Below are 21,709 nucleotides of genomic sequence, written 5' to 3'. Positions count from 1 at the left end.
GCATCGGCGCGCCACGTCGTCCCGCGCCCATCAGGTGTAGGGAATGTGGTCGCTTGGCGGGTCAGGCTTACGCGCTGGGCCATGTTGGCTGGGGGGCAGCAGCGCTAAGGCCGCGCCGGCCTTCGTCGGGCCACTCCGCCACACGCGGAGTATTCACGTCGGTCGCTGCCACTCGCCTGGCGGAACCGGGGCCTCCCCGCCTCAGGTGCTGCCCGCTGGTACCGCGCGCGACTCCTGAAGCGCGGGGCTGGTGACCCAAGCGGCCGGGGGCCGAGACGGTGGCCACGGCGATGGCGACGTCCGTAGCGCCCGGGGCCCCGCGGGCCCTGCTGGCCGAGTGCACGGCGGGGGACTCCGCGGCGCTGTTCGAGCGGCACTCGGTGGAGGAGATCCGCGGCGCGGAGCGCGCCGTGCGGGCCGACATCGAGCACAAGAAGGAAGAGCTGCGCCTCATGGTGGGCGAGCGCTACCGCGACCTGATGGAGGCGGCGGACACCATGGCCGGGATGCGCGCCAGCGCCGAGCGGGTGCGCGCGGCCGTGCGGGACATGGGCGCGCACTGCCAGGGCCCGCAGCCGGCGCCGGGCCTGTCCGCAGCAAGCCCCGGCTCGAGTCCCCGCGGAGCAGCGAAGGAGGCGGGAGCGGTGAGCGATGCGCAGGGTGGCGTGGGTCGGATTTGCGGGTCGGGTCGCGGTGCTGCTCCATCTTAATGAAGACCAGAAGATCGACAAGCCGACGGATAAACGGACAGACTGACAAGTTGACGGACAGACAGGCAGACTGACGTGCTGACGAACAAGCAGACTGACAGGAAAGTGGACAAGCAGCTGTGGAATGCACGTATTTGCTTTGCGTGGATGAGGTGGTCTGGATGACAGTTCCATCTGCGAATCACGTAGATCGTAGCTGAGCAGAGGACCAAAGGTCCACATGCCAAGCGAACGTCAACAAACAGCACTATCCAATTTGTAATCGGATTTAACCCAACTCTTGCATTGAGTGAGGTCAATGTAATACAGTACCTTGGGAAAAGCTATAATGGGAGGGAATTCCGAGGTGAGGCAGTGCGAGGAAATAATCAGGAAAGTGAGGTGACCTGGAGTGTGCCGAGTGTACTGTATTGTTGTGACCTGCTGCGTGGTGGTTGATCACAGTCTGGTCGACCGAGTTCCTCAACATGGGTCCTCAACACGAGACGGGACTGATGGACATGGCTGTCCCAGGATGGCTTCGTCTCTCCGGTTCGTGTGACGCCGTCAGCACGAGGGGAGGTGCTGGCTACGGAGAACGAGTGTCTGCGTGTTCGCCCGTTCGCAGGAGCGAGGCAGGGAGCGCTTCTTCGCGCTGGCCGCGCAGGTGCGGCTGGTGCTCGGCGTGCCGGAGCGCATCTGGGGCTGGCTGGAGGCCGGCCGCCACCTGGAGGCCGCGCGCCTCTGCCTGCTGTGCCGCCACGTGATGGCCTCCCTGGGCGTGGCGGGCAACCCGGGCGGGCCCGCGTGCCCTCCGCTGCTGGCGCGGTTCCCGCTGCTGGCGCGCCAGGCCGCGGCGGCCGCTCACTTCAGGTGATCACTCACGACGCACAGACGAGGAGTCGGACGTACAAGTGGGCAGACAAACTTACAGACGTGGATACAGACAAGCTGACAGATACATAGATACACAAGGTAACAGAGAAGCAGACGGACAAGCCGACACACAGACAAGAAGACAGACGGACACGAATAGGAGCGGCGTGAGAAGGAGGCCGTGCGACTCGCGCGTCCTGCACGCGGCCCTTAACCACGCTCCACCTCTTGCCCCACGGCGGCAGGAGCGCCATCCTGCAGGAGAGCCGCGCCGTGCTGCGGGTGCGCGCCGTGGCTGACCAGGCTGTGACGGATGCTCTGTGCGCCGTCATGCTGCTGGAGGAGGCCTCCCCTCGCCAGGCCTTCGCCGACTTCCTCTTGGCGCGCAAGAGCGTGGTACAAGGCCTCCTCAACGAGCCACAACACGGTCAGCACATCCCCAACAGCATTGTTATTATTTCTTTCTCTCAAGTTTTCTGTCCAAGGCAGGTCCATGGCTCATGTTCCCTCTGTGCCATTTTGTTCGAGTCCACCATGCATGGAACCATGTGAGGGCTCTTGAGCAAGAATCTGCATCTCAGGATCTTGAGAGATGGGGATTGTTTGGGGAGGCCTTCATTCAGCTATGGATAGTTAATATCTGCTGATGATAGGTTGCCTTGGCCTTCGTCGATGATGTTGTTTAGATGTCACCATAACCGATATTTTTTTTATTTGTGTTCATTTACACAGGAAAGCCTTGCTGAGTCTCAAGACTTTTATCAGGAGGGTCTTTACATGTGTAATCCCAATTGTGTAATTTGTAGGTAAAATTTCCTGCATTGGGATGTTTGCACAATGTTAAACCGAATGCAGTTCAGGACAAATCGACATCATTGATAGAGTTAAAAATCAGACGACCAGCAATTAGCATCAACATCACGATCACCAGCACACGTGGTCTTGAGTTCAGGTCTCCGTCTCACCTTGGTCCTGCATCTCGCAGCAGCAAGAGAGCCCCCTCTCCATCGTCTGCATGTTTAGCACCGGCTCCCTGTGTCGCTTGCGTGTGTGCAGGGTCGAGCATCAAGGCGCAGGTGTGCACTGTCGTGGAGTCCGTGGCCACCACGCTCTACCAGGTCCATGCCGTGTTTTACTCGCCACCTGGGCCGGGCGAGGAGGGTGCGGGGATGGGGACAGAGATGCAGGATGCGCCGTGCGGACTCCTCATCAGCACGCTGGAGTCCCTCGCCTCCGATACGCGTTCCGGTGCGCCTGTCTCAACCCCGCTCCCGCAATGAGCAACTGGAACGGTGCTCAAAGCCTGTTCACAGCCCTTAGCCAGTGGTGGGAATCCTGCTTTCCTATGGCAGGGGCAACTCTCTCCATAGGACAACCATTGTTGACTTGTCGACAAAGTGGTGCTCATTGTATCAACTCCAAAGAGAAAGATGATGATGGCCCGAGCCCAACCAACCCCCCCAACCAGGATGTAAACTCACGACCTTGTGATTGCGAGCCCTCTACAGCGGAGCATATACCACCTGGCCACCGCGATGCACCAGGGCGGTTTCATCAGGCAATTATTGTGGGCAATAGTTTTTGCTCCATTTTCAAATCTGGTCAAATGTGATAGCTGCATCCTCCAGTGTATGACTTCCACCCACATCACATGTGTGTATGTGTCTGATTGGCTGGAACGCCGGAGCACAGGCACAGGACAAGGCGTTCTGTTGGACTGGGCCGGGGCGGAGGCGTGGGGACGCCACCTGCCCCCCGATGTCCTGAGCTTCCGCCCGGTGCCGACCATGATGCCTTCGCGCATCTCACTCCAGCACCTTCGCCACTCCCTCCTACACTGGGTCACGCTGTACGAAAACTACGGCCACAGTGCACAGAGACAAAGATAGATCTCGCATTAGCCATACAGACCGTGTGGACAAGTGCTGTTAGTGAACACCTATTAAGGCCGCCAGAGCCCACAAAGGCGTGGTGTGGCCAGAACTACTCCCGTCCGACTTTATTTCTCCAATGCTGATGTTTACGCATTGCAGTAGGTACTCATTTAAAGTGCAATCGACCTAGGGGAGGCCCAGCATTGGTTTTAGATGGTCACTTTTTAATATATATAGCCAGGAATTAAACCTGTGCCAAGATGAAAGTGCATGCCCCTCAACGAACCTTGGTAATCGAGTTGCATGCCTCATGCAGGGAATCCAGCGACTGCATAAAATTGCCCCTTAACATCCTTTAAAATCTGACACCGTTGGCACCATTGTATCCGAACCAGTTAGAATTTTCTCCATTACTGCCATGGAAAGTTTCTCAAACGACATGGCCAAATAGTGTCGGGACCAGAGGGTATCTCCGTCGCACTCCAAGGTGTACAGGAATTGGCTCTTACTCCTGGTCACGCAGCTTTACCCAGGCCTGCCCACCATCATGAAGGTCCTCAACTATTCTGGGCAGAGGGTTCCCAACCTCAAAGCATGAAGCATAATATAGAGCATTGGCCTATTTAAAGTATGATAGGCTTTGACCAGGTCAATAAAGCATAGACATAGGTTCGGTTGAACTTACTTACACTTCTGCTATAGCAGATGGACATATGTGCAGCACCTGATACACGCAAGCACACACGTATGAATGTGCACGTGTTACTTACACACACTTGCGTGCGTGTGCCGTGCGGCCAAGCAGGTGCCGCGAAGACGTGTCTCTGGGTGTGCGGCGCCTTTTGCCATTCGTGCGCTCCCTGCGCGGTTTGGCCGGAATGCGCGACGCAGTCTGGGAGCTGCTAGCCAGCGAGGGGCTGGCACGCCGCTGGACACCCATGTGCGCCCACCTTCTGGGGCGCCCGCTGTCCCTGTGGGACGAGTTCCTGCAGCCGCTCTTCATGCAGAGAGTGGAGGTAAGATCGGGCGCCCCCTACCCCTTTGTTCCCCATGCGGCCGGGCGTATGGAGCAGCAAACCGACGTTTCCCAGATGAGATGTCTCATGCCGGGACGTGTGTGCGCATGCATCAGGAGCTTCTCCAAGAGACGCTGGACTCCATCGCGGCCTCCTCCCAGCAGGCCCTGCAGGCTGCCGTTCTCGAGTTAGGGACGCCACGCCACCGCGCCGGGCCCTCGCCCGAGACGGACGCCTCCACTTATCTGTGGACGGAGTCACCGGGGGACTTGGCCCCCCACGCTGCGTGGGGGGGCGCCCCTGCGCCACCGCCCCTGCCCGCGGCCGCCGCCTCCTCCCAGACCTGCTTGGAAGTGCCCACCTGGGCCGGCCTGACTATGAAGGCCCGAGGACACACACCCATGGTAGGTGCTGTCCTAAAGATGGTGCCGTGTGTGCGCTACTTATAAGCTAGCGGAGGTAGGGATGGAGTGTGTGTGCTCATGATTGAGTGGTCATATGTGTGTGCATGGTCACAGGTTCAGGGTTTGTGTGCTGCGCTGGACGCTAAGTTGAGGGCCCGCATCGAGGACGTGGCGGCGTACCTGCCCCCTGCAGGGCCCCCCGCTTCCGGCCAGGCCCCACCCCCACAGCAGGTACCAGGGGAGGCCTCCGTTCATGGGAATCTGTAGGACATGGCAGCATCGTGTCATGCATCTGTGACCACGCATCTGTGTGTGTGTGTGTGTCCGTGCGTGCGTGCGTGACAGGACGGCGCTGGGTTCGACCGCTTTGCGGATTCGGGCCGTGTGCAGGAGACGCTGCAGAAAGAGAGCGCCTCGTGCATTACGGCGCTCTCCGCTTGCGCTCGCGGCCATCTGGACACTTCAGCCGAGCTCTTGCAGGAAGGCGGTGGCGGCGACGATGAACAGCGGCGCCACCACCTCGCTATCGTGCTGTTCGTTGCCCGGCTGTGCCGCGCCATCCCCGAGCTATGCCCGAGCCTGCGGCTCGCCATCCTGGGCTCGGCTGGTGCCGCGTCACCCCCCGAGGCGGTCAGGTCATCGCCGCGAGCTCCGGCCGGGGAGGCGAGATCGGTGCCCGCGAGACGGGCGTACACGGCGTGGACAGAGCTGTCGGAGGAGCTGGGCGCGCTGAGCCTGCGTGCGTATGATGCATGGAGCCGCAACGTGGCCCAGGTGAGAGCAGCAGGCCCCACTGCCGGAGGCCGCAGGGTCACGCGCCCGCAAATGCGGAGCTCGGCTACAGACGGTGCGCTGGGCTAGAGGCGACGGTGACCACGTGCAGATTTCAAGGTGCACGTTGAATTTGTCTAACCAGGCGAGAACTCGAGAGAGCAGGATAGGAGTCTTATTTGTGCGTAACCAAAATGGTTAAAGCAAAACTAAAATAAAATACAGCAACAAAGCGAAAATTAAACAGCATCAACAATCAAATATAAATCATAGTAAAAACCGCATACCTGAAGAAATCTAACTTAAATTTCCAGTAACACGAGTCAGCTCAGACTAATGACTGCGAGTGACGTGATCATGAAGGCCTTCAATAATTCAGGAGTGGATGGAGATGGTGATGAACTGTTCCTCAGTGTGACACAATATGATGGCTCTTCCTGCAGGTGGCGGTGAGCGAGTTTGGATCCACTCTGAGAGTGGAGAGTCCCGGCCGCGTGTTGGGATCCACCCCAAACTGGGACGAGATCGAGATCATGGAGGAGACGGAGTCCGGGGGGAGTGTGGCATCAAAAATACATCTCCCTGCACAGGCACGACATGCAGGAGAGCACTGACACACTGTACAAACACACGCCATACACACACATCCCCCCACACCAAAACACAACCACATTGCACACATACTGCACACACCTACACACTCCATAGACACACATAACACACATATCATTTTCACACGGAAATATAAATAAGACTAATATCGCCCATATAACCTTATGTATGCTTTTGGGGCAAGTGCTGTTAGTGAGCACCTATAAAGCCAACTTGGTTGGCTACGTATGGTGCGAAAGAAGTCCAACATCCATTCTCGCCACACAAGGAGGTGGTATGGCTAACACTACACCTGGCCACCTTTGTCTCCCCAGTAGCAATGTTTACACACTGCATGTTTACACACTGCACTATGTACTCATTTAAATATGGGTCAACCGAGGTAAGGTTCAGGACTGGTCCAGATATTCGTCATCAACGTTGGCCGTGAACGGGAATCGAACGTTGGTAGCACGGTGCACTAACCACTCTTTCACACATACACACATACACACATTCAACACGCACACACCACGCACACACACTGGAACGTGTACATAGAAACATCTACCCCACACACATGCGCACACACCCATTTTGTACACACGGCACGTTTGCATATGAGATTAGTGTGTTAAGTTTCTGTGGTGTCAATGCCAGGCTGTATCGAGGATGCTACTGCTGCGGTGGGTATGTATGTTGAACTCCTTTCACACCGTACATCGCCAACAATGCTCATCGGAGGTGTGTTGTGTGCTCGCTTCGTTGTGGGGCCTGCAGGCCTCATTCCCAGCACAGGCCTTGCTGTTCGGGCTGGGTCAAGCCATGGGGGCCGTAGGGGCCCAGGCCGTGCCCCGGGTTACCCGGCAAGCCCTGCTGGAGGCCGTCATGGAAGGCGTCCTCACGGCTTATGAAGCTCGCCTGCAGCCCGCGGTGGGAACGCGTGCTCGCACACTCCCACAGACAAAGATTCACCGTGAAACCTTTTACAGACTGTTGGGGCAAATACTGATGTTAGCGATCCTCTATGAAGGCAGGGACAACACTTGATGTTGACACCACATTACGTACCCAAGTCTACACTTGCACAGCACATTCTTCAACAACCGCCGTTTGCGACTAAGTAGTGGAGACATCACCCCGTCCTTCTGTACCACATCAGCCCTTCTCCTCTCTAGCCTGTATTGCGCCCATTTAGCCTCCTCTATCTGGCCAAACAAGCTGTTTAGACATGCGGGCTACATGACCCAGCCAACGCAGCCTTGTTCATATACCACACACACACACACACTCCACTCGCACACACCCCACAGTGGGGATACACACACACGCTCAGGCAGATATCCGAACTGTGCGTTTGTGTGCGTGTGGTCCATGTAGGCTGGGATGACCCCCATGTGCCAGGCGAGGGCGCTGCAGCTTCTCTTTGACCTGCGCTTCATGCACGGCGTGCTGGCGGTTCGACCCGAGGGGACGCGCGGTAGCAGTGCCGCTGCTCGGGGGACCCCTCTTCACGCGAGGCACGTATGACCCCCCAGTGTGGGGACTGGGGCCTCCTCATTGCGGACCCTTGGCCTGAGCACAAAAAATGCTCGTAAAGTCCGGTAGGCAGCGGTGGTATCAGGATCCGAATGCTGTACGAGAAAAAACGCAACTTTGTGTTGAAGTAAATACGAGAGTCCTCGTGAGATCACAAATCTGTGGGAGCGGCAGCAGTCGCTAGGGATGACATTACACCCACTGCACTGGCCAACCACCTGCCGGTGCCGCTCTGCAGAATACAGGCCGTGGTGGACGACCTGGAGAGCCACGTGGACCCGTTTGACCTGGACGTGTTCACCCCACACCTCCACCTGCACCTCCAGAGACTGCTGCAGCGCACCAATGTATGACGCATGCATGTGCATACACACATGCATATCCCACTCTATGATCAGAACGTCGTGTCACGTTTGTGCAACGTTCATGCGTTGTTTGCGCGCGCACGTACTGCAGTACGACCACGTGAGGAGCGGTGGTGCACTGGTTAGCACACTGCGCTATGAACCCAGCGACCCAAGTTAAAATATTGATCACAGGTCACCATCATCAATGACAAATAACTGAAACGGTCCTGGGTCTCCCCTAGATCTACTCTGCCTTAAACGAGTACCCATTGAGTTGTGTAAACATTAACATTGGTGTCGTGCTGGCCACCCACTCGCTCGTTATTCTGGTCTTCATAGGTGCTTGCTAACAGCACTTGACGCAGTCTGTTAAGGCAATATGGAGGTATCATTTCCTCTGTGAGTGTGGTCACCATTATCTCCACATTGCTCACATTTGCACACCGCACCAAGGCTGAGTTAACATGTTTAAGGCAAAGATCTGGTTTAAGACCACTTGGCAAGATATTGGCCATAGCTGGGAATTGAACGCTTGTTATTTCAGCATTTTTAAAACTGCACCATTGTATTATAATGACACGCACGCACACGTGCACACTCATTTGTGCCTGTCAGCCATGTTCGGCACCAGTGACATGAGTCCCAACCATCAGGGCTGCAGTGCTGGTACAGCTCGAGGTGCAGGAACGGCGATTGTGGACTTGAAGCAGGGCAGGTTGCGTAATCGTTTCTGTCGAGCGTTTGCCACCACGAGCTGGTAACTGTGTGGTGGTGGTGGTGATGCCTTCCAGGTGCTGTTTGGTGTCCTGACGGGCACCGAGAGGCAGTACACGGGACGCCCGGCCCCGTCGGGCCCTGAGGCCCCCAGCCTGCTGGCGATGGCCGCCACGCATGCCAGGTTTGCCCCCCGTGCTGCGCTCGAGGCGCCGTGACGCTCCCTCAGTGTGGTGTTGAGTCCTGGTGCTCTCCTGACAGCGGGGAGGCTCTTGCAAAAGCACCGCCGTGTTTCACCCGCGCAGGCTTCGGTGTTTTGCCACAGGTGGCGATGATTTGCACAGTTGGCTACATACGGTGCGAAAGTTCAACATACATACAACATGCGTGGTAATATCATCGACGATTTGCACCGTCTTCTAATTTATACATGGCACTATAGCATGCGTATAAATTATACAAATTCATGAAATATGAATGCGCACACATCATCATACAGTGCATGAAACAAGTGGCCTTAACTGGCATATGCATGCAGTACAAACGTACAAAGGCGCTGCATTCTGTGGAAATGGTTGACAGCTGTTGAGGGTTAAAAAGAAAATGAATCACAAAAGTGCATCCCACTATACTCTTGTTGGTGACCCCTCATATGCATTCGGCCTGCGGCCTACAACATGCCATTTGGTGTGTCTAGCCCATTTCATACCTCTTATCAGTGCATCCCGGATTTGCCAGCAAATTTGCCAAATGCGGACTTTGACAATGGTTGACAGTGATCCACTCCACAGGATCTTTGACACCCGCTGTAATACGGACAGTTGTGTGTATTTTATGATGGTTAAAAAAGCAAGGCCTGTACCACGAGGAGGCCTGTATCCACTGGATCCCAGGATTTGTTACGAAATAACGCAGCTACTAACAAGGGCATTGAGCTCATTCTGTCACTGTGATAGGATCCGGACGCATGGCTTGGTAGTCGAGCAAGTGGTCGCGAGTTCAAATCCTTGGTTGGGGAATGACTCGGTCTATCATGCCTCTGGGGTCAGTAAAATTAGTGCCCCTTAGTTGTGAAGTCAACAGTGTTTGTCCTATGGTTAGACTCGCCCCCACCATATGAATGTGGATTTAGCACTACTGGCTCTGGGCTGACTTCCTAATAATTGGAACGGTAACACAGAGTGTGGACGTTGCGTCGCGGTAAAGGATTGTGCGTAACTCGGGGGACTGGGCCCTCGGCTCGTGTGGTGGTCTAGGTTTGCTCTGCTGCCCCTGCCGGCCTCCAGCTTGGCCTCCCAACGCAGGGCCACCCCGCCAGTGAGAAGGGGGCCAGCCACAGCGCAAGCACCGGTGAGGGTGCACGCTCACCACCACCTAATGCTCACCATTGCCCAGCACGGTCACCGCCCAGCACCCTCACCACCCAGCACCCTAACCACCCAGCACCCTCACCACTCAGCATACACGTATGCACACGCACGTGCACACTACAGCTGACTCGGTGTGGGCGAGCGCCTCTCTGTCCCTGTTGTCATTTCCAGTGGTGTGAGGAGATGCCAGGCTCCGAGCCAGCCGGGCGCTCGGGGAGCTGACAGGTACAGCCCGGTGTGGGGCATGCCGTGTGTACCGCCGTGGTGTGCTGGCCGGCCAGGTGCAGTGGCGAGGGCCTCTATTTGCTTGTATCGGTAGCACTTTGCCGTGACACTAGCCTTCAGGACATAGCGGCGGTTGCGCATGCAGGAGTAGGGAAGGGGCTTCTCGGAGCTTCTTGGGGCTTCTTTGAACTTCCTGCCCGGCGCCGGCTCTACCACTCGTTCTGCCGTGGGGTGACGAGGCTGCTGGGCTCTCCGGATTCGGCCGCAGACAACGCTGGGTTCCGTGTGTGAGCGGTGTTTGTGTGTGTGCGTGTGTCAGGTGGAAGTGTCGCTGGGAGGCATGCAGGGGGTGGACACGCGTCCGCCTGGGGCCTTATTCAGGCAGCTCGCGTCGCACGACGAGGGCTCTCAGCCTGGGTCGTCCCTCTTCAAGCTCGGCTGGCTGTCGGCCATCACCAAATGAGCAGCGGATCCGCACGCACACACACACGGCAAACAACCAGCACTCTCCACCGAGTCAAGTTGGCGCTAACAAGGGCTCCGGACTGGCTCGGGCCACCTTGGTTGCGGAAGCACCAGCATATGCGGGGTGTTACTCTGCTTTCGGTTTACAGGCACAGCGATATTACCGGGCAGGATAATCCTTGAGTGTCATGTCAGGGCTGTTGGCCCGTAGCAGCAAACACCCTGCGTGGGTTTTCCCAAACAATGCACAATGCTTGCGTTGGAAATCTGATGGAGGAATACCACCTGTAGTGTTTGTGCAGCTGACCACATATCACTGTGGGACGAGATGGTGGTGAACAATCTGCTCCTCTTCCCTCGCATAAACACACAGGGTTTGGACTTAATAGAGTCTGTTGTGGAGTCATGGCGGCCTCCTTTTCAAGTAGGTTTCCCTATTTAACCATGGGTAGATCTGGGTCGGGTGGCTGTAAAGTTCTTGTTTTGGTGGTGGAAAAAATAAATGAAATACATCTGTGAATGCGTATGTGGAGGATGTACTACCCTGTTCTGCATCGGTTTCCGTTGGGTTTCATTCTATAGCTAAAACAATGTAACTCGTCCATAATATAGTTTTTTTTTTATTTTGGTTAGATCGTGTAAATATAAATGTGTCGTTAACCCCGCCACCAACCGAACATGCCAATTCGTTACTATTACAGCACACCGGTGTGTTGGAGAGCAAATCCACAACATTTACAATCCGAGTACGAAGTTTCTCCAGTAATTACAACTAGCTTCATCAGGCGACAGCCAGATTTGTGGAGAAATCCTGTTTCGGTCCTTAAATGGATAGATGTGATGACGTCATGTGTAAGCCCTTCACAAGCGAAGAGGGGGGATCCATTAATGCACAAATTATAATGGGTATCCATTGCCGGCTGGATTAATCATATGGTAACGTACATTATGCATGCATTTATATAACTGGTATTCACCAAACATGCCAATGATAGATCCACATCACACTGAGAAGTGCAGGTGATACGGTTGCGAAGAGCGAGTTTGCGCATCCCCATCAGTGATGACACGCGTGCACGTGGGACGCACGCCTGAGACGTGAAGCGTTCTCCAGATGATTCCTCCACATCGCGGGGGATTCTTCTAGGATTCCTGCGTCTTGTGAAGTGATTTCCTGCTCGCTTGAGCATCGAGGTGGTGCTAATCTGTGTATATACCTGAGCCAGGGGTGGATATTACACATTCCTTTGGCGTTGGGGGGGGGGTAAGTCGATATTTAAATCGGTGTATACAGAGTGGAATACACATTTGCCTTCAAAAGTTCGCAATCACCTCCTTCCCACATATATCCCTCTGAAAAATCAAAGTAGTTTTTCCACCCCATCAGCCGTACGGCATCTTTTCAGCAGCAATTGGTGCAACGCGGTTTCGACATTTTATTTCTGATGAGGAGTAAACTTATGTTCGCATCCCCACAGGTTGCACTAATTTAGGATGAAACTTTAGAGCAACCGATTCCGTGAAGTTGTTGTTGTGCAAGACGCAGCAGTGGCGGTGATGGTGGCGTGAGGCGTGAGCTCAGGGCAGGCGTGGCCCAGCTCCCGGCTCCGCCCGCCCCGAGCTCCCTCCGCCGCCGCCTCCTCCTCCACCGCCCCGGGTCCACGGCTCCCCGAGTCGCCCCCTTGGTTCGGGGTCTCGGCTCTGGGGGTCCCGAGGTCGTGACTGCCACGACATTCGCGCGGCCCCTGGGCCGAGAGGCGGCCTCGGGGTCCGGGGCCAGCGGGAGGGCGGGCGGGAGGCTGCTTCGGCATCGACATCGTCTGGCAGCGCTTCTATCCGAGCGCCGAGGCCGCGGCCTCGTCACGGGCACCATGAGCGGTGAGGGACAGGGGGACAGGGACGAGGGGACATGGACAGGGACGGGGGGACAGGGACAGGGGGTGGGACAGGGGGACATGGACAGGGACGGGGGGACAGGGACAGGGGGTGGGACAGGGGGACAGGGGGTGGGACAGAGGGACAGGGGGACAGAGGGACATGGACAGGGGACAGGGGGACATGGACAGGGACGGGGGGACAGGGACAGAGGGTGGGACAGGGGGTCGGACAGAGGGACAGGGGGACAGAGGGACATGGACAGGGGACAGGGACAGGGGGACATGGACAGGGACGGGGGGACAGGGACAGGGGGTGGGACAGAGGGACAGGGGGACAGAGGGACAGGGACAGGGGGACAGGGACAGGGGGGGGGGACGGGGGGACATGGACAGGGGGTGGGACAGGGGGGACGGGGGACATGGACAGGTGGGACAGGGACAGGGGGTGGGACAGGGGGGACGGGGACAGGGACAGCGGCAGTGGCCGGGCCAGGGGTCTGACACGGGGACGGCACTGGACAGGGGAAGAGACGGGGACTGTGAGGATCAGGGGGACAAGAGGATGGACTGACAGGGGATGGGGACTGGGCATTGAGGCGGCGACGCGCCCTCGGTTCCCCGGCGTGGAGGCGCCTCGGCCCGAAGCGATGTCGCGGCGCCGTGAGCAGCAGCAGGACGACGACAACAACAGCAGCAGGGGGAGGAGGAGGAGGAGGAGCAGGGTAGGCGGATACAGCTGCAGGAGACCTTTGGTAGAGGTGGTGGTGGACGACCAAGGTCAGGAATGGTGGTGTTGACATGGAGATGCGAGAGAGATGTTGAAAGGGTTATGGGTTTGATAGTTACAGTAACACAGGGCGAACGGCAGTGAAAGAGACTCAAGGTATGGAGGTGATTGATGGCAGAGAGGAATATTGATTTGTGTGGATCGTGGAGGGGTGGTGATGAAGTCGGATGAATGGTTGTGAAGGACGTTGATGGGTGGAGGTGTGGGGTGGATGGTGTTGGGGTAAGGCGGGTTGTGGATGGATGAGAAGCGATGGTGATCGTGGAAGAGTGGTGGGTGATGGTGATGAAGGCCAATAATGAGGGTTGTGCTACAGGATGGATGGATGGTGGTGGTGAACTGATTTTGGTGGTGGGATGTAGAGAATGTAAACACGAGAAAACCTCCTGTTGACACCGTTACCTCGATAGTTTCTGGGAATTGCTTCAGACTTGCTCATGAAGTCCGTGGCCTCACTCACGCTGGGCACAGGGTGGAGAGTGAATTCTGGTTCTGATTCAAGTCGAGCACTCTATTGACGCGGTGCCTATATACAACACACGTGGTGCACAGGCCCGGCGGGACGGTGGGGGGCATTGTAGCTGTTGTCTGGGGGGCATTGTAGCTGTAGTGGGGGGGGCATTGTAGTTGTAGTGTGGGGGGCATTGTAGCTGTAGTGTGGGGGGCATCGTAGCTGTAGTGTAGGGGGCGTTGTAGTGTGGGGGGCATTGTAGCTGTAGTGGGGGGGGGCATTGTAGCTGTAGTGGGGGGGGCATTGTAGCTGTAGTGGGGGGCATTGTAGCTGTAGTGGGGGGGGGCATTGTAGCTGTCTGGGGGGCATTGTAGCTGTAGTGTGGGGGCATTGTAGCTGTGTGTGGGAGCATTGTAGCTGTAGTGTGGGGGGCATTGTAGCTGTAGTGTGGGGGGCATTGTAGCTGTAGTGTGGGGGGCATTGTAGCTGTAGTGTGGGGGGCATTGTAGCTGTAGTGTGGGGGGCATTGTAGCTGTGTGTGGGGGGCATTGTAGCTGTAGTGTGGGCGGCATTGTAGCTGTAGTCTGGGGGGCATTGTAGTTGTAGTGGGAGGGCATCGTAGCTGTAGTTTGGGGGGCACCACGACAGTGGTTTACACCCCGTTCAGCGGAGTAGACTCGAGTGGTGCAGTGCCGGCCCAGGCCGTGGCTGGTGACGGTGGCGGTTGTCAGGGCTCGTGCAGAACTCGCAGTGCCCTCCTCTCTCCCTGCCGAGGAACACGTCGTGAATCATTACGGCTGTTGACACGCTGCTGCTGCTGCTCCTGGTGTGACCCTGAGCACGGCTTAAAGTCGAGTCATCTACCTGTTACTGATTTTTGTTTTTAAACAGTCCCTATTCATCTATTTCCACATTTGCCGTGTAAACAACATGGAACTGTTTGGTCGACGGTCCGTGTTTATATGTTTTCATGTGAACATAACACGAGTCGTGGTTTACAATAATATAATAATCTTATGACTCACCGCCGTACAGTCCTCACTTTGGACGAGAGAGAAATTAAAGAGAGAGAGGTGCGAAGAGGAGCCATAAACAAGCCGAAAAGCCATCGCCTAGGTGGTAGCCAACGCCATTATTCCCCCCAAAACCCTCCAGTCCTCGATATTGAGGTGTTATCGGCCAAATGTTTTGACATGTGGAAGAAAAGTGAAGCACCCAGAGAAAACCCACGCTTGCGAGGTTCCAACACTCTACGCATATGGATGGAAGAGGTTATGATTACAGTATCGTAACATTTCTTGGATCATTAGTCTCTGACAATACTTCGGAATTCCTCACCTCTTGTTTCGTATCACATTCCTGTCTTAATATCTGGCATGGATCGCCCCTCTATAAAATTCACATTCGGGCCCATGAACATGGCCTGTGAAGCTCGGCATGTACATAAAGCTCACTGCACATTTGCAAAGAAAATATCACTGGTGCAGCCAACAGTAAACCCATCAGGTTATTGTATCATAGCCTAGTTTTTTGACGTTTTTTTATGTAAGTTTACGATGAATACAGAACGGTCGTGTTTGAGACGCGAGAATGTGACGGTCAGTTGGTTCCATGTCACGCAGGCGTCCACAATGAGAATGAGCGGCAGGCCCTGCTGGACCGGTTGCTGGATGCCGTGAAGCAGGTGAGAATCTCGCGTGCCCCGCACGCGTGGAACGTGTCGGGTTCTGTCGGTTGCGACAGAAGGCCTCGCTCAGGAGGGCGGCATGGTCTGTGCATCTCCATGGAGACGCAGCCGAGGCGGGCACCTCGTGTCTGCCCACGGAATCCGGAGCAGTGGCGCTGGAATCGCGTTTTCAGATGCCTCTTAATCCCTGCCACTGTTTAATGGCCCAGCAGTGACGTGTTAATAAATGACATGCATATCCTTTGGGATTACACAGAGCGTCATCGCCCCCTACTGTGAAACTATCGCAGACTGGTCCATGATCACCTTGCGCGAAGAGAATTATGGCACCAACAGCAAATGTATTAAAAGCTGCTAAATCTCATCCGTGCCAGTTGTTGCTGTGTCCTGGCAGCGTCACAAGGAGTTGTGCTGCCAGAAGACCACTGTAAAGCATCGCGTGGCAGCGAGAGCCAGTTTAATTATTTGTGCTTGCGCGTGAGCCCAACAGCCACTGCCGGTCATGTGATTCCGCTGTTCACGGTCGTGCTAGTCACATGCTCCCAGGTCATCAAGTTTCCCTGCAAATGCAGTTTTTTTTCGTTTCTTTTTTTCATTTTTACAGAAAGTTACCAAAGGTCACGCCATTGTAATGTTGGTCGTGACGAGGAGTACATTTTTGCCCGGTGGCTGTGTGCGATGAATTGTTGCTGAGACCGTGCGGGTATGTGAGGGGCCGTTGGTCGTACCGGGAGTTCGGTGCGCGGTCCCAGACTGCTTCACCGCAAGCACCCGTCATCTGTTTACGTTTTCCAGTGCCAAATACGCTTCGGAGGGAAGAAGGAAATTGCCTTCGACTCAGACAGCAGGTATTTAAACTCCAAACAATCCGTGAATACATTATCACGGAAATTATATTTCAAATCAAACATCCCGTTTGATGCATTATTCCATAAAACTTTATCATCATGACCAAAAACTGTCGTTCCCTGATTTTCTTGCACCTGCGGAGATCTATCAACATCATCATGCAGTGCTCATTCCATCCCCATGTGCCTCACTGTGTACGTAAATAACCAACATCCACATGCATAGCTAACCGTGCTAATTGGAGGTGTGGGAACGCACCTATTTCCATTGAATTGTTTGGCACGCTTTCCCGAGATGAACATATTTAACACGGAACTACAGGTCACAACAACACACTCACCTACCCACTCGCCACACTCATCACAATGCAGGTCACAACACTTCGTTTCCGGCTAACAGCCTGGTTGTCTTCCTGTTTGTCGGTGGTTCCTCAGTGACTGTGAGATGCAATTTGCATGAACGGTCCTGTATAGATCTAAACATTATTACTATTATTAAGTGCTGTGGCCTTCTCGCTCGTGCTCTGCAGGGTGACGTGCCTGTGTGCCCAGTTTGAGGCGGTTCTGCAGCACGGCCTGCGGAGGGGCAGCCGTGGCCTGGCACTCACGGCCGCTGCTCTCAAGCAGGTCACGGGCATCGGCGGCAAGATCGAGCCCGGTACTGCCTAGCACAGCGGTGCTGCCACCGCCATCAACACCACTCGCCATCTTCCTTACAGTCATCACCACTACTTCAACAACACCTTCACCATCTTTCCTGCAGTCACCATCATCAATACAATATGGATTTATGTGGCTACTGTCTTCATCGCTACCATCAACACCATCATCACAACTATACCAATAACCTTCCTCGCCGGTTACTCCAGCCACTAGAGGCGTCGCCGTCGTCACGCGATCGCCGGGCTGCCACAGTCCTGACATGCGTCTCGTTCCATTGCCCGCAGAGCCGGTGTTCTGGCATTTTGTGCGCGAGCAGCTGGGCCGGCACGAGCTGCAGCGCTACCTGACACTGCGTGCCATTGGCACGGACGCCGGGAGGGGCCGCGCGTGGCTCCGCTCGGCGCTCAACGAGCACTCGCTCGAGCGCCACCTGCACACTCTGCTCGCCGAGCGCCAGCGCATCAGGTGCGGCGGCTTCCGGCACGAGCGCGGGCACGCACAGGGACGCGAGCCTGTGTGCCCTCCCGGACTTCATAGTTGCTCGCTAACAGACTGATAAAGGATACATGGGGGATCTTTGTCTCTGAGTTGGTGTTGAAACTGCATAGCCATGAATGTGTGAATGGTTTTGCGCACGCCTCAGCGAGATGGATTGCGGTTTCGCAGGACCGTGAGGGATGGCAACGATGTGGGAAGGTCTTCATCTCGCAGTGACTAGAGCATAGCTGATGGTGGTGTGTTTGTGTGGTGGCCCGTTGAGTGAGTGCCTGATTGAGAGAGCAGGCTGTGCTGTATGTGTTGTGATGGTCGGTGGCTGCTGGTGACCCACTCAGCCTGAGGCCTGCCACTTTGTGCCCACAGCCAATTTTACGAAGACTGGGCCTTCCTCCTCGACGATGAGCGGTCGAGCATGCTGCCCGTCATGTCAGCAGGTCACTGCGTAACCCACCCCTCACGGCCGCACCGTGGCCTCTTATGCCCGCGGGTTCTCAGCTGCAACTCTATTGGGCAACATCTCCGTGCCACCCACACGAGACACAATTTCCTAAACGTGAAAATTACTCCATTGGGAGTGCATGTCGCAGTCATTGCCCCCTACTGGCATGCTAATAACCATGTGCAGGCTGGCAGTGATTCATATTGTGCTGCACAGGTACAGATTCTACTGGGGGTGCCCATGGAATGTTTGAAATAAGATCTGTGATGTTAAGCAATACTATATTGGCCGGGCAGTGGTGACTATGCTTACTTGAGTCGGGACGTCACCCGCGGCATCGTGGAAGGAGTGTCGTTGCACTCGTGTCGTTCCGCAGGCCTCAACTCCATTGTGTTTGCGATCAACATCGACAACGAGGACCTGAACGGCGGCCTGGGGGTGTCGCGGGGTGCGCCCACCATGTCGGGCCTCCTGCGGGAGTCGACGCAGAGCGTTACCTCCCTCCTCAGAGACTCGTCGCTCACACACGTGCGTGTTTGCTAATATTTATTATTATGATTTTATCACCATCACTTTTATTCGCGTCGGCACTCTGACCGCGACGCAGTCTTGGCTGCGATGATTATTGGTAGGCCATCGTTAACGCGTGTGTATGCGTGCGCATGCGTGCGCCATGCAGGGTGTGAGCAGCCTGCTGCGTGAGATCTCCGGTCCCGGGGGTCCCCGCACGTCCGGGGGGGCAGCTGTCGTGCCCGTGGCCTCCGTGCGGGACACGGCCCTCTCGGCGCACGACCCTGCCCCCGTCATGTCTGCTAGGGTTGCAGGTAGCTTGGCGACAACGCGGTGCGGCCCTCCGGTCCTGCAAGCACGCCCGCATGCACGCACGTCCGCACACCCGTCTGTGCACCAGCGGGGCTGGTAATTCTGCGACGATGACACCGTCCTGCGTTGGGGCAGTGTCGTGGCCCAGCGATTGCGCCTTCACTGCCTGTTGCACAGTTTCGCCGTTCTAATTTGGTAGGCAGCCCTTGTTATTACTATGGGTGTATTAAACGTAAAATACTACGCATCGCCTTGCTTTATGATGGCCATGCGCCATGAGAATGGTGCGGACACCATTGGGACTCGATCATCATGCAAACATTGCCTTGATCAGATGTCAAGAATCGCAAGGAACGAAAGAAGCGATCGAAGAAGCCGGTGACGAGCATCATCTCTTTTGATGACGATGATGCGGAGGAGCGGGAGAGGAGGGGAGAGACGCAGCTGGAGGAGTGGAGCGGCCGGCATGACGATCCGCGTGAGGTCCCCGCTGCGGCGTCCCACACGCGGTACGGGCTCACGGGCAACGATGGGACAATCTCGTGGTTAGGGGCCGTTTGCGACCAAAGATGCTGGCTGCCCTTGTGTGAGATATAAACGCAGCGAGATAATTGCGGTGTTATTGGTGGCAGATTCAGTCCGGATTCGGCCTTTGACCCGGCTCCCTGGCACCATGGGGAGGCGGTGGAGAACGGCGTCACTGACAGGAAGCCGATGGCCGACGAGGACGAAGAGGAGGAGGACGACGATGACAACGCGGACGAGGTCTATGGGAAATCGCAGCCGGCCCGGAACGGTGATGGCCACGCAAAACTCGACGGGGCCTACAAGTGAGACACCGCCCACGGTGCCCGTACGGCACCGCACTCGCACCGACACGACAGCCACTGACACTCGACGCGGCGATAGCTGTTGTTGACGCCCGTCGGTAACGCACGGGTGCCGGTGGTGCAGGCCCCTGCCGGAGTCGCCCGTTGGCTGGAGTGCCCTCCAGGTGTTCAATGACAATGACAGCGGGGAGCTGCTCTTCCCACTGCAAGCAGGTCGGTCACCGTTGCCCCTCCCCCTGCGTTCGACTGGGTGTGTGTGTGTCGGGTGAGCGGGGGTGTGGTGGAGGCGAGTACAGGCCGCCAGCCTGATACCCGCGTGCTCGGTTCGTGTTCCCGCAGATTCTCCCACGGACGCTGCCGCCCTCCCCATGCAGCTGGCACGAATGGGCTCGCTGCTGCAGCACAGGTGCGGCTCGCATGCCGAGGCCCAATGGCACCCCACTGGCAGCAGGACCCCCCACGTTCACTTGGCAGATTCTTAAGACGGTTAAATAATTATCGAGGCCTGTGCCGTCGGTGCCGCCCCACCTTGTCATCGCTTCTCTCTGCTGTTGTTGCAAAATGACAATAATGCTCACGTGGTCATTAACCTCGTGCTGTAACTATGATAGGATCCTGCTAGGTGACTCAGTGGATAAGTGACTCGCAATCGGAAGGTTACAAGCCCAAATCCTGGTTCTCGTTTTACTCGGCCTATCATCCCTCCAGGGTCGTTAAATGTAGTACCGCTTTGTGAAGAAGTCGACATTGGTCGTCCAATGGACAGACGTCGCAATTTTCACCTGACTACCACCTGGCTGCCTTCCGGCACCTCTGACTCGTTCTTTCTTATCGAGAGTGCACACGGTGTGGAACATTACAAGGTGAAATAATTAATATTCGGTGAATGTGTACAGAGCCATGAATAAGCATTGCCACAAGGTGGCAGTGGCAGACTGCAGAGCGTGCTAAATTCGTCTCATGGTTTTGGATGATTTTTCAACATTGGGATGTTTTGGCCAATACCAGTGACATTGTGTGTGTGGGTTTGGCCATGTGAGGCAACCCAGGGGAAACCCATGCTGAACAGGGGGAGATCATATACAGTCTCCACGCAGATGGACTCCCGAGTCAGCAATCAAACCCTGGGCTTGAGGCAAAGGTTTTACAACTGCCATTTTAGTATTGTGTGCATGCACATTTACATCCCTTTTGTAAATCTACTGCTGGATGAGGGCCTCCCCACGCAGTGTGGGTCAATGGGCGCTACTTCATCAGACTTGAGCACGCTGCTCAGAGCGGGTTGGTGAAGACGGGAATCGTAGTACAGAACAGCATCTCATTTTACACTGCCCTCCACTGATAACCTTAATACCGCAGCAGACTATAACACCGGTTAGTTATGCTTGGTGGTTAACCATACAAGCACTCTCCAGGCTCAAAAACCTGCTTAGCCTCTGAGATCTGATGAGATCGGGTGCATTCTGGGTAATTTGCTCACAGGCCCATACTGTACCTGTGTCTCCTACCCCCACCACCAGGGTGGAGCCCCCTCCCCCATGCCAAGGGAAGAGTGTCAGCCCCCCCTCGGCTTCCTCACCTCTCTCGGACTCCATGAGCATCGGTGAGTGGGGTCCCCTGTGCCCCCCGCGTGCCCCCACCCCCCACCATGTGACGGTGGTCGCGGCACCGGTCATGACTCCGCGCGGTGTGGAACCTCGTTCGCCTCTTCTAAGCTGAGATAAAAACACCAGATTCGTCCTGAACACTGCCTCACAGCAGAATGGTTCACTGAATACCCACATGAACAATGTTCATGCCAACAGAAGGCAACTTTTAATTGGTAGTTGAGTCCTAAGTTCGGTGCATAGGTTTGTTCTGTACCTAAACCGTGGGCCCATTTCACGTTTGTGCGCACAAAAACCGTGGCCGATGTCACCCTTGTTG

The 21,709-nt window shown here is 55.9% G+C and overlaps 2 protein-coding genes across 6 annotated transcripts in view; both read left to right on the top strand.

Annotated features, from left to right (window-relative positions):
* Window positions 1–5: 5 nt before the first annotated feature.
* COG1 (component of oligomeric golgi complex 1) lies at window positions 6–11,397 on the top strand. Of its 5 annotated transcripts, none has more exons than XM_078867301.1 (16): window positions 6–644; window positions 1,318–1,562; window positions 1,811–1,992; window positions 2,622–2,813; window positions 3,258–3,414; window positions 4,242–4,455; window positions 4,572–4,859; window positions 4,974–5,090; window positions 5,205–5,633; window positions 6,074–6,220; window positions 7,002–7,154; window positions 7,602–7,741; window positions 7,999–8,107; window positions 8,899–9,005; window positions 10,078–10,171; window positions 10,363–10,755. In XM_078867301.1, the coding sequence occupies exons 1-16, from the start codon at window positions 291–293 to the stop codon at window positions 10,411–10,413; spliced, it is 2,979 nt and encodes a 992-aa protein (XP_078723427.1). In that variant the 5' UTR covers window positions 6–290; the 3' UTR covers window positions 10,414–10,755. The 5 variants fall into 5 exon arrangements, with proteins under 5 accessions (XP_078723427.1, XP_078723424.1, XP_078723423.1 ...); XM_078867300.1 differs by having other exon boundaries at window positions 7–644; window positions 4,245–4,455; window positions 10,736–11,397; XM_078867299.1 differs by having other exon boundaries at window positions 7–644; window positions 10,736–11,397.
* A 1,031-nt stretch (window positions 11,398–12,428) lies between these two features.
* SNX29 (sorting nexin 29) overlaps window positions 12,429–21,709 on the top strand; it is a 65,260-nt gene continuing 55,979 nt past the window's right edge. Inside the window, exons 1-13 of the mRNA XM_078867295.1 lie at window positions 12,429–12,759; window positions 15,619–15,680; window positions 16,479–16,531; window positions 17,062–17,189; window positions 17,479–17,659; window positions 18,056–18,126; window positions 18,508–18,659; window positions 18,811–18,955; window positions 19,288–19,462; window positions 19,586–19,783; window positions 19,908–19,996; window positions 20,123–20,189; window positions 21,304–21,386. Coding sequence (XP_078723421.1) covers window positions 12,753–12,759; window positions 15,619–15,680; window positions 16,479–16,531; window positions 17,062–17,189; window positions 17,479–17,659; window positions 18,056–18,126; window positions 18,508–18,659; window positions 18,811–18,955; window positions 19,288–19,462; window positions 19,586–19,783; window positions 19,908–19,996; window positions 20,123–20,189; window positions 21,304–21,386 — 1,411 coding nt within the window. The 5' untranslated portion in view covers window positions 12,429–12,752. The remainder of the gene's footprint in view (window positions 12,760–15,618; window positions 15,681–16,478; window positions 16,532–17,061; window positions 17,190–17,478; window positions 17,660–18,055; window positions 18,127–18,507; window positions 18,660–18,810; window positions 18,956–19,287; window positions 19,463–19,585; window positions 19,784–19,907; window positions 19,997–20,122; window positions 20,190–21,303; window positions 21,387–21,709) is intronic.

Source organism: Lampetra fluviatilis, chromosome 23 (genome assembly GCF_964198595.1).
Source record: "Lampetra fluviatilis chromosome 23, kcLamFluv1.1, whole genome shotgun sequence".
Taxonomy (NCBI): Eukaryota; Metazoa; Chordata; class Hyperoartia; order Petromyzontiformes; family Petromyzontidae; genus Lampetra; species Lampetra fluviatilis.
The sequence above is the reverse complement of the archived record's forward strand: the minus strand, read 5'-3'. Positions and strand labels throughout refer to the sequence as shown.

What these genes read in the sequence shown, in the direction of transcription:
- COG1 (XM_078867297.1), top strand. Translation starts at nt 291, where the DNA reads ATGGCGACGTCCGTAGCGCCCGGGGCCCCGCGGGCCCTGCTGGCCGAG. An exon ending in TCTTCATGCAGAGAGTGGAG is followed by an intron (nt 4,456 to 4,571) that starts GTAAGATCGGGC and finishes CGCATGCATCAG; the next exon opens with GAGCTTCTCCAAGAGACGCT. An exon ending in GGGACCCCTCTTCACGCGAG is followed by an intron (nt 7,742 to 7,998) that starts GCACGTATGACC and finishes GCCGCTCTGCAG; the next exon opens with AATACAGGCCGTGGTGGACG.